At 37.4% G+C, this 13,759-nt stretch overlaps 1 protein-coding gene across 1 annotated transcript; it reads left to right on the top strand.

Moving 5' to 3' along the window:
* The first annotated feature begins 764 nt into the window (after positions 1 to 764).
* hao1 (hydroxyacid oxidase (glycolate oxidase) 1) lies at positions 765 to 13,388 on the top strand. The gene is made up of 8 exons (XM_046855078.1): positions 765 to 943; positions 4,753 to 4,904; positions 7,342 to 7,597; positions 8,974 to 9,149; positions 12,281 to 12,372; positions 12,799 to 12,957; positions 13,050 to 13,118; positions 13,253 to 13,388. The coding sequence occupies exons 1-7, from the start codon at positions 783 to 785 to the stop codon at positions 13,107 to 13,109; spliced, it is 1,056 nt and encodes a 351-aa protein (XP_046711034.1). The 5' UTR covers positions 765 to 782; the 3' UTR covers positions 13,110 to 13,118; positions 13,253 to 13,388.
* Positions 13,389 to 13,759: the final 371 nt, after the last annotated feature.

The raw sequence follows: 13,759 nt of genomic DNA, 5'->3' as shown, positions 1-13,759 counted from the left end.
TGTGTGGTGCAATAGTTCATTGTGTGTGTGTGTGTGTGTGTTTTGGTTAAATTATAATGCATGTTTAAGATGTTTTAAAACTTTTCTCAAAAAGTCATTACCTGAAAAACCCTCTTATAAATCATCTATGTTACACATTTATATAGTTTCTGCTTTGATTAAAAGTTCAGTGGAAGTTTAGATAATGTCCTCTGACCTTATAATGTGTGGGATAGAGCGATGAGAAGAGCACTGCAATACTGTTACATAAAGCTGCAGAGGAGGCTATATGTTGAGCAGAATCTAAACCGCTAGGAATATTAACAGCCTTGAACCTACACAGCAATGTGGTGCAGCATGTGTTCAAAGGGAAATCTTTCCTCATGGGAAAATATATGCCTATTAACCTGATTAAGAATGACTCATTTTAATCACACTTTCACTCACTTGTAATGGGTTCATTCCCTAGATGGTCTTTATTGTATAAAGATTTAAGTGAAGGCACTACTGCAATGTGCCACAACCGCAAAGAAGCATGTGCCATTTTTAATGAATAAAAAAAAAATGTAATACAGAAAACGCAAGGTATTGATATATTTTAAACTATTTGAGCTGTTTAGAGCACATGTATATATTATATACACTGTACATGTATATAGATTTTTAGAAGGCTAAGCACACTACAGCTATTTCAGCCCTCAGTAGATAAACATTTGTTGTGAAACACCAAAGTTTTTTGAGTTAATTATTTACACGCAAGCTGTTGATTTTGGGGAAATGTAGCAGGGAACAGTGAGAGACAGATGAAGGGTCATCTCTCAGGAAACATGTCTGACAAGCCTGTGTGTGTGAGTGATTTTGAGCACAGAGCCAAAAGAATCTTACCCAAATCGGTATTTGATTATTATTTCTCTGGAGCAGATCAGCAGGAATCACTTACTGAAAATATTGCAGCTTTCAAAAGGTATGAGTTGGTATAATGGCTACAATGCTTGCACACAAAAATCACATAATTGTGCTTTTTTGAAGATAAAAATCTGAATGATCTCTGGTTAAATGGAAAATCTTTTTTATACCTTTGTGAAAATGCAGGTGTACTTATTGTCATTTCTCAGATCTGATTATCTGCTCAAAATGCTGTATGTTCGAATGACATAAAAAAAAAAATCCATTTTGTTTTTAGCTATTAACCAATTTTTTTATTTAGCAAAATAAAAGCAATTAAAATGTTACTATATTTTGATAATGCAGCTCTATTATAAGAAACAATATCAAATTGTTTATTAAGGGCATGTGGAAAATAATTAACTTATACAGTATATTTGATGTTTCAGATCATCAAACTAATTTAAATATTCGTAAAAGATAACAAGTGAACACAACATGCAGTTTTTAAATTAAGGTTTTTATTATTGAGGGAAAACAAAATCCAAAACTACATGGCTGTTAAACTGTGGTTTATCACACCTGAGTTAAATTTCTCCATCCACCCCCAGGCCTGATTACTGCCACCCCTGTTCGCAAATCAAGAAATCTCTTAAATAGGACCTGCCTAACAAAGTGAAATAGACCAAAAGATCTCCAAAAGCTAGACATCATCCTGAGATCCAAAGAAATTCAGCTGAGATTTATCAGCTTTGGGACTCCAGTAAACCACGGTGAGAGCCATTATTCACAAATGGCAAAAACATGGAACAGTGGAGAACCTTCCCAGGAGTGGCCGGCTGACCAAAATTACCCCAAGAGCACAGCGACGACTCATCCAAGAGGTCACAAAAGACCCCACAACAACATCCAAAGAACTGCAGGTCTCATTTGCCTCAGTTAAGGTCAGTGTTTATGACTCCACCATGAGAAAGAGACTGGGCAAAAATGGTCTGCATGACAGAGTTCCAAGATGAAAACTTCTGCTGAGCAAAAAGAACATAAAGGTTCGTCTCAGTTTTGCCAGAAAACATCTTTATGCTCCCCAAGACTTTAGGGAAAATACTCTGTGGACTGACGAGACAAAAGTTGAACTTTTTGGAAGGTGTGTGTCCCACTACGTCTGGCGTAAAAGTAACTCCGCATTTCAGAAAAAGAACATCATACCAACAGGAAAATATGGTGGTGGTAGTGTGATGGTCTGGAACTGTTTTGCTGCAGCAGGAAAATGATCCAAAACACACCAGCAAGTCCACCTCAGATTGGCTAAAGAAAAACAAAATGAAGACTTTGGAGTGGCCTAGTCAAAGTCCTGACCTGAATCCTATTGAGATGCTGTGGCATGACCTTAAAAATGAGGTTTGTGCGTGAAAAACCCCCCAATGTGGCTGAATTACAACAATTCTGCATAGATTTCTCATAAAATCCTCCACAGCGCTGTAACAGACTCATTGCAAGTTATAGCAAACGATTAATTGCAGTTGTTGCTGCTAAGGGTGGCCCAACCAGTTATTAGGTTAAGGGGGCGAACACTTTTTTGAACAGGGCCATGTAGTTTTGGATTTTGTTTTCTCTCAAAAATAAAAACCTTCATTAAAAAACTGCATGTTGTGTTCACTTGTGTTATCTTTTACTAATATATAAATTAATTTGATGATCTGAAACATAAAGTGACAAACATGCAAAAGCAAATTGAAATCAGGAACACTTTTTCACACCACTGTATAAGTTAATTATTTTCCACATGCCTTAATAAACAATTTGATATTGTTACTTATATTGGAGTTGCAACACTTTTTCACACCACTGTAAATAACACTGTAAATAAATCTGCTATTTTGGTAGTAACAAAAGCTCTGTGACTCAATTGAGTTGTGCAAAAAACAGGTAAAGCCCCACTATTTAATAACAGACCAATAACCTGGGCTGCTTAGAAATTTATACAAGTTATATTCTGAAAATCCAGTTACAGTGTATGAGTGCTACAATGCACATAAACGTCCTATGATGGAAAGATATTACATGTAATCTATCAAAAAATACACTTCTACCATGCTGTGTAGTGAAGTTCCTACTGTATGGACAAAAAATCTTATCTATTTGCTGTTATTTGCTGATGTTCAACTACATTTTGGAATGAGCTTATGGAGATTTGTGCTCATTTAGCCAAACGGTTGTTAATAAAGTCAGGTACTGATGTAGGGTGAGGAGGCCTGGGGAGCAATCAGCCTTTCCAATTCATCCCTAAGTTGTTCAATCTGGTTGAGGTCAGAACGCTACAGCAAACCACTCGAGATCTTCAACTCCAAACCATGCAAACCAGATCTTCATGGAGCTGACTTTCTGCACAGAAGCATTGTCATGCTGGAACAAGATCCCCCTTTTCAAGTCAAGGGAAAATGTATTGCCACTGCATCCAAAGGCATCCTATACAATTGTGTGACCTCAACTTTGTAGTAACAGTTTGGGGAAGAACCAAATATGGCTCCACATAGTGTATATACATTTACTTGTATAAGTATTAACATACAGTATGGATGTCATAGGTCAGAAAGTGTTCTTTTGCCCCAGGTTTCCATGCTTTTCTCTCCTGTGTGGGTAGTTTGATGTGCTTCAGCTTCAGAACTGAGGAGACAGAAATGTCCTAAAGCAGAGTCAACAAAAACAAAAAAGCCTGGCATTATGCACATAAACCTTGTGCTACATTATTTATAGTATAATCAGGAACAACCATTAAGCTTAGGGTCCAGGGAGTGATTATGGAAAGTTAAAGTAGCTAAGTAGTAGTTAGTCAGCTCTGGCCAGATCACCCTGACTACATCAGCTATTAACAGTGACAGGCAACAATTAAGAGCTCTGTGTTGGTGCTCTGTTTTTTCACATTAATGTGTCTGCTTTAAACAGCTTTGTTCCTGCTTTATATAACAACTAAAATGTCAAACAGGAACAAAGTACAAACAGATAGGAGAGGACAGTGGGCATTGATTTACATGATTCACAAAGATGCATGGTTTATTTCCAACTCGCTCTCAGTATTCACATCAAAGGCTGCAGATTCAGCTTGACCCCACCCAGGATGAAGAGACAAGGAGAAAGAGGTGGGAAAAAAACAGAATAAGATGAAAAGGAATAGACAAGAGAAGGGGATGACAATGCAGAGATGGAAAAGAGGAGATGAGGGTAAGAGATGTAAAGTGAAGGATAGGAGACAGTAATATGAAAAGAAAAGGAAAAAAGAAGAGGAATCTAGAGAATGATAGAAAAAAAAGATTAGCAAATGACAAGAAAACAGAATAAGAAGAGATTACAGGAGAAGGAGATGAGAAATTTATGAGGTGAGAGGAGAAGACAACAAAAGGAGATGAGAAACGCAGAGGTGAAAAGAGGAATACAACAGAAGAGAAAGGATTAGAAAGGGTGAGGTGAAATGAGGAGAGAAGGGTGTGAGATAAGGGAGATTTGAAAGAATGAAGATGAGAAAAGAAGAAAGGAAAATGTAATTTAAACAAGAGAAGAAATGTACGAGAGTTTAAATTGTCGGCGAGTGAAAAAATAGCATCGTCAGCTGGAACTAGTGTTTAAAAAATGTAGAGAAAAAGAAAGAATGTGAACAAAATAAGAAGACAAATAGGGATTGTGTGTGTTTGTGCCAGTAGCTGTAGGGCTTGGGAAAAAAGTGATAGATTTGAAAAATGACCAGATGAACAAAAAAAAGAGTAATGACCTGATGAGGGAACTGATGTAGTGCAAAGTATGCAGTTTATGTACTGAGAGACAAATTACACTGAATCAATGATTAATGTCCCCCTACCTCTTCATCATCAGTGTATTTTCTTCTTCCTGTTGTAGGTGGCGCTTGCTCCCACGTGTGCTTAAAGATGTGTCCCAGGTGGACATGTCTACAACTGTGCTGGGACAAAGTGTGAGCATGCCTGTGTGTGTAGCACCCACTGCAATGCAGAGAATGGCTCATCCTGAAGGAGAGATTGCTACTGCCAAGGGTGAGACATGCAGCTAGAGGGCACTGAGTAATGGACTCTATATTGTAATCATGTAATGCACCACGTGGTGGCGCTCTAGGTCTGTGTTAGACATGATTTTGCGGTTGGCGCTGCAACTGTACATCACACAAATCACGGGTGAATAGTTCATACACTGAACTCTGTTACGGCAAAGTCGTAACAGTTATATAACCTACAGGTCAGTGCTACTCTTACAAAATATTTACACCTGCACATATGAATAAGAATATACACAGATCGTTTATATAGGCTTCATGTAATGCATCCCACATGAACTTTTCACAGAAATTCTGTTTATTTTTCCTGTGTTTCTATTTGCAATAATTCAGCTCTGATCACAAATTATATATGTGCTGTCACAGGTGTTTCTTTTTACTTTCATACCCCTTGCGTATGACCACATATTACTCATACATACATACATACATACATACATACATACAAAACACGTGAATGTGAAGTAGAATTATATATTGGGAAAATATTGTAATGCGATCCAAAAAGCTGTCTAGAAGATAAAAAGACATTGTGAAATGTATAGTAGGCATGCAAGTTATTCAGTATTATTTACTGTCTATTAGGCTTAAAATGGATTTTCTCATTATACTGCATTGGTCCAATTCTGCAATGACACTGCAACAAAATAATCTTACACACAATGTCTGATTAACAGGGGCTCAAGTGTGTCTGTACTTCAAGCCATTTCACTATGATTAATGGGTTCCTACATTTCCCACAATCAGAGTTGGCAAAAGTACACATCCTTCACTTGAGTAGAGGTACAGATACTCATGTTGTAAAAGTCTCTGGTAAAAAGTACTGACAATCTATTTATTTTTTTTACTCAAGTTAAATAAAAGAAGTTTGGGCTCTGACATTTACTTAAGTAAAAAGTAGCCATTAATACTACCTGTTTAATGTCATGCTAATAACTGGGCGTCACCTCATATTAATATTAAATCGCGATTAATCGTGTGTTTGCCATGAGTTAACTCACGATTAATCACAACTTAATCGTACATTTTCATCTGTTCTAAATGTACCTTAAATTAATACTTTTTACGTTTTGAATACTCCAATCAACATGGGCATTGACAAATATAATATATATACTTCACGCAAATGTATGTTTATTATTAGTGAAACCATACTCAACATAATCATGAAGACAAAATATTCTTTTACATGTTTGAAAGTAATTATGTAAATAATCAGGACACCAAACGGAACCTTTGCTATGTTTTCGCATAGACGGTTAATGAGGTGATACCGAAGAAACTGTACCTCTTCTAACTTTCATATGGATTACAATTTAAAACAAGACAATACAAGCTTTCAACATTTCACTGAGATTCAGGTTGTTTTATTTGTGTGTCTGTGAAGAGAGATGACAGAAAGAGATGAAAAAGAGCACACCCTGTCTTTTCTTTATTTTACAAAAACACAGAATCAGAATCAGGTTTATTGACCAAGTGTGTTGACAACCACAATGAATTTGGTTCCAGCTGTTGTTGACTCTCAAAAATACAGACATAAATAACAATACATTTAGCTTAGATTATACGAGACATAATTGACTATACAAGTACAGCGTTTTGTTATTATGAGTGTATAAAAGTAGACCCTTTACAGATTCGAATAATGTATTGCTGTTATCTGTATGATGAAAAAAAAGACAGTAAATTAAGTTTGTTTTGGCGTTATGAGGAAAAATGCCACAAACCATGGCGGCACGTTTGTCGACACCAGGGGGTTAATTGCCGAATGTTTGCGTCATGCAGATTTTGATGCTTGATTTGAGACTTGGCACATCAGTAAAACAAATGTTTACTGATTAAAAATTATTTTCCAGTCATTTCATTTATTTATTTATTTTTCTGAGTAAAGAAAGAATGTCATGAATAAATGTGTGTTGCATTGAAGGTTTCAATTTCACCTCTTTTATATTTATTTATTTTTAATAAAAATGGCCAAACAGAAATGCGCTGCACAGTCTGAAAAATATTAAAGTTCTGATACCAGAAAAAATATACTTAAGTACAGTAACAAATTATTTGTGCTTCATTAATTCCCATCTATGCCCACAATGCAGTTTGACTGATATTGGCATTAGTGGGACACAGCTGCTGGTGCATCTTCAAAGCACTACAGCTTCATCAGTCTTTTAATCAGTTCAGATTTCTCAGTTTCTTATTTATACACACTGCTCAAAGACAATAGGGTTCCTTTCATACTATCTCCATCAATCGCCACTAAGTGTTATTTTGGTTTTAGGAGCTAACACTTTGGTATAAATTTGGTAATTATGGTTTATAGTACTTGGGCACTAATCACCTGCTTTTCATTACTTTAAGCTAAATAAGTGATATTTATTACTTGTGTTTTACTGTTTCTTCTCACTCTTTTTTTCTTGAAGCTTGTGTGTCTGCTGCCACGGGTATGATGCTGAGCTCCTGGGCCACCTCCACCATAGAGGAAGTAGCAGAAGCAGCCCCAGGCGGCGTGCACTGGATGCAGCTCTACATTTACAAAGATCGAGCGCTGACTCAGTCTTTGGTCAGAAGGGCTGAAGAGGCAGGGTATAAGGGTATCTTTGTCACAGTGGACACACCTTATCTTGGCAAGCGGCGTGATGACGTGCGCAATCGCTTCAAGCTGCCCTCTCATTTGAGGTAAAAGTGGAGACGACTACACGCAACATTTTAGTGCGCCATGTACAGGGTTTCATAAGCTTTTGTAAACGTACAAATGGAGTACTTACTGCAGGGCACACTGTGCACAGGGCCAATCTACCGGTTAAAGGAATTTAGCAATTGTGTTATCCAATCTGTTTCCTTTGTGAAAAAACTTTCGCAGTCTTATTTTGTGCTCATTCAAAATAAGGAATTATAGCAGAGTATGTGTTTACTCAAGGATAATACATGAGTGAAATGCTATTTGTGTCTTACTGATATTACATCTAACAGTACTCACTGTCCACTTTATAAAAATGTCTGATAAATCGATCTCTATAGAAAAGCCAGTGTTCTTGGAGAAGGAATAACACCATGATGGACTTCTGTTTGGAAGGTTGTGACAAACAAGTAACCACTTCTAGGCCCTTGAACAAGGCTCTTAATCCTCAACTGCTCCTTTGTATAAATGAAATAATCGTAAGTCATTCTGAGAAGGGTGTCTGCCAAATGCTATAAATGTAACATGGATATTAGGTATCCACATTTTAAGCATCTGGTAATACTGTGCTAATAAACTTGTGCAAACTCTGTTGCACATTTAAAAGGAAAACAAATTTTTTATTGTTTCATCTGGCATTTTCATCACAGGAACATTGTAAAAAGCAATACTGTTGCCTTAGGTGACATTTTTTACCCAGTTTCTTTAAGGGTTGCAAGCATTGGTGCAGCAATCAAAGAATGATGTTTTTTCTGTGAACCACTTACAGTTCATACATGTCTACTAACATCTAATGAGATGCAAGTGTCTAATGTTAATATTCTTGTAAGATATCAGTCTGAAATTTGGCCCCACACAGACTGCTTTGTTTCTCTTGAATAACTGAACTGTGGTCCCAGAACAGACATATTTATGGAACAGAAATCAGACGTCTGAAAACAGCGAACCCCCTCCACACACCCCTTACATCCTACAGTAGATTAGCAAGTCGCTCATGGGGATTAATAGGAACTGGTTAATCTTTACTACCCCTCATTACATTAGGCTAAACAAAACAGCCTGATAAAAGCAAAGCTTCCTGTCCTTCACTTCTCGGTAAATTTATTGCAATCTGAAAAAGCTAAAAGTTTTCATAGAACTTTTTTCACAGAAATCATATATTTCACAAAAGTAATAATTTTTCCAGCACATTGATACAGAATTTGTAGGCTTTACTGTGTTTTTTAAGGTGTGCAGTAGCATCAACAAGGTGCTATTGAGTAGCAGGGCTACCAGTTGGCTTATTTCCCACCCTGGCTTTTTAAACACTGACCAAAAACAACACTGCAAATTAATGTGATTTAAAAAAAAAAAAATTTCACTCTTTCTTTTTCAGGATGGCCAATTTTGAAACGCCTGATTTAGCGTTCTCATCAAAGGAGGGCTATGGGGAGGACAGCGGCCTGGCAGTGTATGTGGCTCAGGCTATAGATCCCACATTGAAGTGGGAGGACATTGCTTGGCTAAAAAAAATCACTTCCTTGCCTGTGGTGGTTAAAGGAGTTCTGAGAGGTGAGTGCTCCAGCTGGGATGAGTGATTAGAGTGTCTGCACTCATCCGTCTGTGGCCTTTGGTCTCTGGAAACAAGCCACTGATATGCTGTCAAAGGGATTTGCATAATCCGATCAAAACGCTAATGATATGTGAGCAGTGTGTCAGCAAGGGTGTGTTAATTAAATGCAATGTGTACCTTTTTTCATAGCAGGAAACATAAGCAGCGAAGTTTGCAGTTCCTACATATAATGACATCCATATGGCTTAAACCCTTCTTATCTTTCTTCAAGATCATCTTTTAACTTTCAGATCTCACTCAGCCTGGAACTTGAAGAAGAAATTTGAATGATGTGGAAAGAGAAAGTGCAGTCATTGTGGGAAATGGCATTATCAATGACCCACATACTTAGCACGGACACAAAACTCTTTAATGCCAAACAATCCCAGCTATTTATATATCTTTATATATCTTATACACTGAACAAAATTATAAATGCAACACTTGTGTTTTTGCCACATTTTTCATGAGCTGAACTAAAAGGTCTAAGACTTTTTCTATGTAAACAAAAGGCCTATTTCTCCTAAAATAATTGTTCACAAATCTGTCTAAATCTGTGTTAGTAAACACTTCTCCTTTGCTGAGATAATCCATCCAACTCACAGGTGTGGCATATCAAGATGCTGATTAGACACCATGATTATTGCACAGGTGTGCCTCAGGCTGGCCACAATAAAAGGCCACTCTAAAATGTCCAGTTTTACTGTACTGGGGGTCGAAACCAGACAGTATTTGGTGTGACCGCCATTTGCCTCACGCATCTTGTCCCTTTACAATGAAAACTGGGATTCATCTGTGAAGAGAACACCTCTCCAAAGTTCCAGACGCCATCGAATGTGAGCATTTGCCCACTCAAGTTGGTTACAATGACGAACTGCAGTCAGGTCGAGACCCCGATGAGGACAATGAGCATGCAGATGAACTTCCCAGTCACAGTTTTTGACAGATTGAGCAGAAATTCTTTGGTTATGCAAACCGATTGTTGCAGCAGTTGTCTACGTGGCTGGTCTTAGACAATCTTGGAGGTGAAGATGCTGGATGTGGAGATCCTGGGGTGGTGTGGTTACACGTGGTCTGCGGTTATGAGGCCAGTTGGATGAACTACCAAATTACCGGAAAAAAAACCCTTTGGACACGGCTTATGGTAGAGAAATTAACATTCAATTCATTGGGGAAACAGCTCTGGTCAAGTCAAGTCAAGAGGCTTTTATTGTGATTTCTACTATACACAGTGGTACACAGTACACAGTAAAAACAAGACAACATTCCTCCAGAACCCTAGTGCTACACAAAACAACATAGAGCTACAACACAACACAAAGCTACATAAAGTGCATTGAGTGCAACCTAGTGCAAACAGTGCAGACTAAAAACAATACAGACAGGATGTGCAGACAGACAGACAAACAGACAGACAACACAAAACAATACACATAACACAAGATAGCGCCGACCAGACATTCCTGCATTACTATGAGGACAATGTATAATTATTTTGATTTTCTGAAATTATTTATAAAAGTATAAATTGTTTAATAATTACAAATTTAATTAAATTACTGGAATTTCTGATTATCATTGATATACTAAAACTTTCTGTAAAGAGATTTTTATGTAACAATTATGGAAGAAGTCATGTATTGGTATAACAATAATCCACTTAAGGCAGTAACAGTACCTTCCGCATCACAGAGTGGGTAAAATAAGTATTGAACACATCACAATATTTCTCAGTAAATATATTTAAGTGCTATTGACATATTTTAAGCAGATGTTGGTAAGGACCAATAAAAACATAAAAAAAAAATCAAACCATACATGTGTATAAATGAAGTTATGTGTAATAATATGAAATGACAGGGAACAGTATTGAACACATGATGAAAGAGAGGTGCAAAAAGGCATGGAAAGACACCAGCTGAAATCACTCAGTAATTAGAAAGCAATCCTGCCCTTGTCAGTGCAAATTAATATCAACTGGTTCAATCCTAACTACTGGCCTATATAAAGGTGTCCCATTACCAATGTGTCATACAAGAAACATCTCATGATGGGTAAAAGCAAAGAGCGCTCGCAAGACCTTTACAACCTTATTGCTGCAAAACATATTGATGCCATTGGTTACAGAAGGATTTCTAAACTTCTGAATGTTCCAGTGAGTACTATCAGGGCCATAATCCAGAAGTGGAAAGAACATTTCACTATAAACCAGCCATGACCAGGTGCTCCTCGCAAGATTTCTGACAGAGGAGTGAAAAGTACATCAGAAGAGTTGTCCAAGAGCCAAGGACCACTTGTGGAGAGCTTCAGAAAGACCTGGAATTAGCAGGTACAATTGTTGCAAAGAAATGCAAAGTAATGCATTCAACCACCATGGCCTGTCTGCACGCTCTCTTTACACAAGACTCCACTGCTGAAGAAAAAGCATGTTGAAGCTTGTTTAAAGTTTGCTACACAACATTTGTACAAGCCTGTGAAATACTGGGAGAATATAATTTGGTCAGATGAGACCAAAATTTAACTCTTTGGATGCCATAATACACACCATGTTTGTTGGACAAATGGCACTATGCATCACCTCCAAAAACACCATTCCAACAGTGAAGTTTGAAGGTGGAAACATCATGGTTTGGGGCTGTTTTTTAGCATACAATTCTGGCAAACTTCATATAATTGAAGGAAGTTTGAATGGAAAAATGTACCAAGACATTCTTGATAAAAATCCGCTGCCATCTACCAGGATGATGAAGCTGTTATTACCAACAAAGGCTTTTGTATGAAATATTAAATACATCATGTTCAATTCTTTTCCCCTGTGTCATTTCACATTATCACACATACCTTAATTAATGGATATATATGGTTTGATTTCTTTGTATGTGTGGATTGCATGGGTTGTTACCTACAAATTTCATGTCAATAGCACCTTTAGAAATATATTGACTGAGAAATGTATGTTCAATACTTATCTTACCCGCTCCAACTTCCAACAACAGCACACCCCTTTTTGCATTATTCCTTACATATTATGCAAAGAGAAATGTTTTGAACCTAATTCCCACATATTGTTTATTCTGAATTTGTGCTGCAGCGGACGATGCCAGAGAAGCTCTGAAACATGGCGTTGATGGCATACTTGTGTCAAACCACGGAGCAAGACAGCTCGACTGTGTCCCAGCCACCGTAAGTGCCTAGCGAAAGAGTAAACAGTGCTTATTCTTTAGAGATCCACAAGCCGCATGTTATCTCTTCAGTAAACAACTGTGGTCTGAAAATTACATCTCAGTTAGCGTTGCCTGGGTGTTGGTTCTTTAAGGTGTGACACTGCAGCGTGACTAAAAGCTTCTGATTGTAGGTATCACACAATTCTCATGCTGCATTTTTGTCCACTGGCTATGTTATTGGTTTATTTCATCATAGCAACCTTCATAGACTGTTTATTAAATGTCAAAAGGTTTATGGAAACAAGTCTTTTTTATTGCTCTGACGTCTTTGTGGGACATATTTTGTAGTGCTGCATGCAAAAATGAAATGCAAGAAAGGATAGGCCAAGCAAGCCATAATGTGCATACTAAATGTGCAACGCAATGTGTCCGTGTGTGAGAGCAGATTGATGCCTTGCCTGAGATCGTGGAGGCAGTGGGTGGCAGGGCAGAGGTTTACCTAGATGGAGGCGTACGGACAGGTACAGATGTTTTGAAGGCTCTGGCACTGGGGGCAAAGGCTGTTTTTATAGGAAGACCCATTCTGTGGGGCCTGGCCTGCGAGGTGAGACAGAGAACTGCGGCTGAACTTTTTCCAAACAAAAAATTTTACCTTTTCATGTTTGATCACAAAATAATATATTTTGCTGGTATTAGGGTGAGAAGGTGTCAGCGATGTGCTCGAATTGCTACGAGAGGAACTTCACCTCTCATTAGCTCTTACAGGTACTGCTTTCCAGATCGTACAGGCTGTACATTTATCCAAAGAGTAATTGCAAACACTAACACAGTAAAAGAAAACTGTTGGGGAGTCACATTTAATATTTAATTTTTAAATGATTTGTGTTGCCATTCTTTAGGATGTCGATCTTTGGAGGAAATTAATAGGACCATTTTGAGAAGATCTGAGCAAATCTCAAGGATCTGATGACCTGCTTGAAGTTGTCGTAAAAATCTAGGTACAGGTTTAAATCTTGTGCCCCCGATGTATCGTGGAATTGCATTTGCCACATGACTAATTTGTTCACTGATTTTCCCGGTCTCTTGAGGACAGCACGATAGACCAAAAAACTTTGAATTGAGTTTTATGTAAAAGTAATAAAATGTATTAATAAAAATATAATGACTATATTTTTGCAAATGTTTTCTGTGTGTGTTTAACGTGGGTAAGAGGATGATTTATGGCTTAAACAATAAAAAGAGATCTTGAGATCTTATGTGACAATAATATTGAAATTCATTTAGTCAGGTCATTATTTTCAGTATTTTCTTTTTTTTAATCTCAATAATGTTCTTGTATATCGTACTGTCCCTTGATGTCACATAGTCCTTAATTCCTGACTTTATTAAAACTGCCAGCCTACACT

The sequence above is a fragment of the Silurus meridionalis genome, chromosome 8, assembly GCF_014805685.1.
Source record: "Silurus meridionalis isolate SWU-2019-XX chromosome 8, ASM1480568v1, whole genome shotgun sequence".
NCBI lineage: Eukaryota > Metazoa > Chordata > Actinopteri > Siluriformes > Siluridae > Silurus > Silurus meridionalis.
Note: the sequence above shows the minus strand (reverse complement) of the source record. Positions and strands in the feature narration are given on the sequence as shown.

What these genes read in the sequence shown, in the direction of transcription:
- hao1 (XM_046855078.1), top strand. Translation starts at nt 783, where the DNA reads ATGAAGGGTCATCTCTCAGGAAACATGTCTGACAAGCCTGTGTGTGTG. An exon ending in GGTTAAAGGAGTTCTGAGAG is followed by an intron (nt 9,150 to 12,280) that starts GTGAGTGCTCCA and finishes TTTGTGCTGCAG; the next exon opens with CGGACGATGCCAGAGAAGCT. An exon ending in TCGACTGTGTCCCAGCCACC is followed by an intron (nt 12,373 to 12,798) that starts GTAAGTGCCTAG and finishes GTGTGAGAGCAG; the next exon opens with ATTGATGCCTTGCCTGAGAT.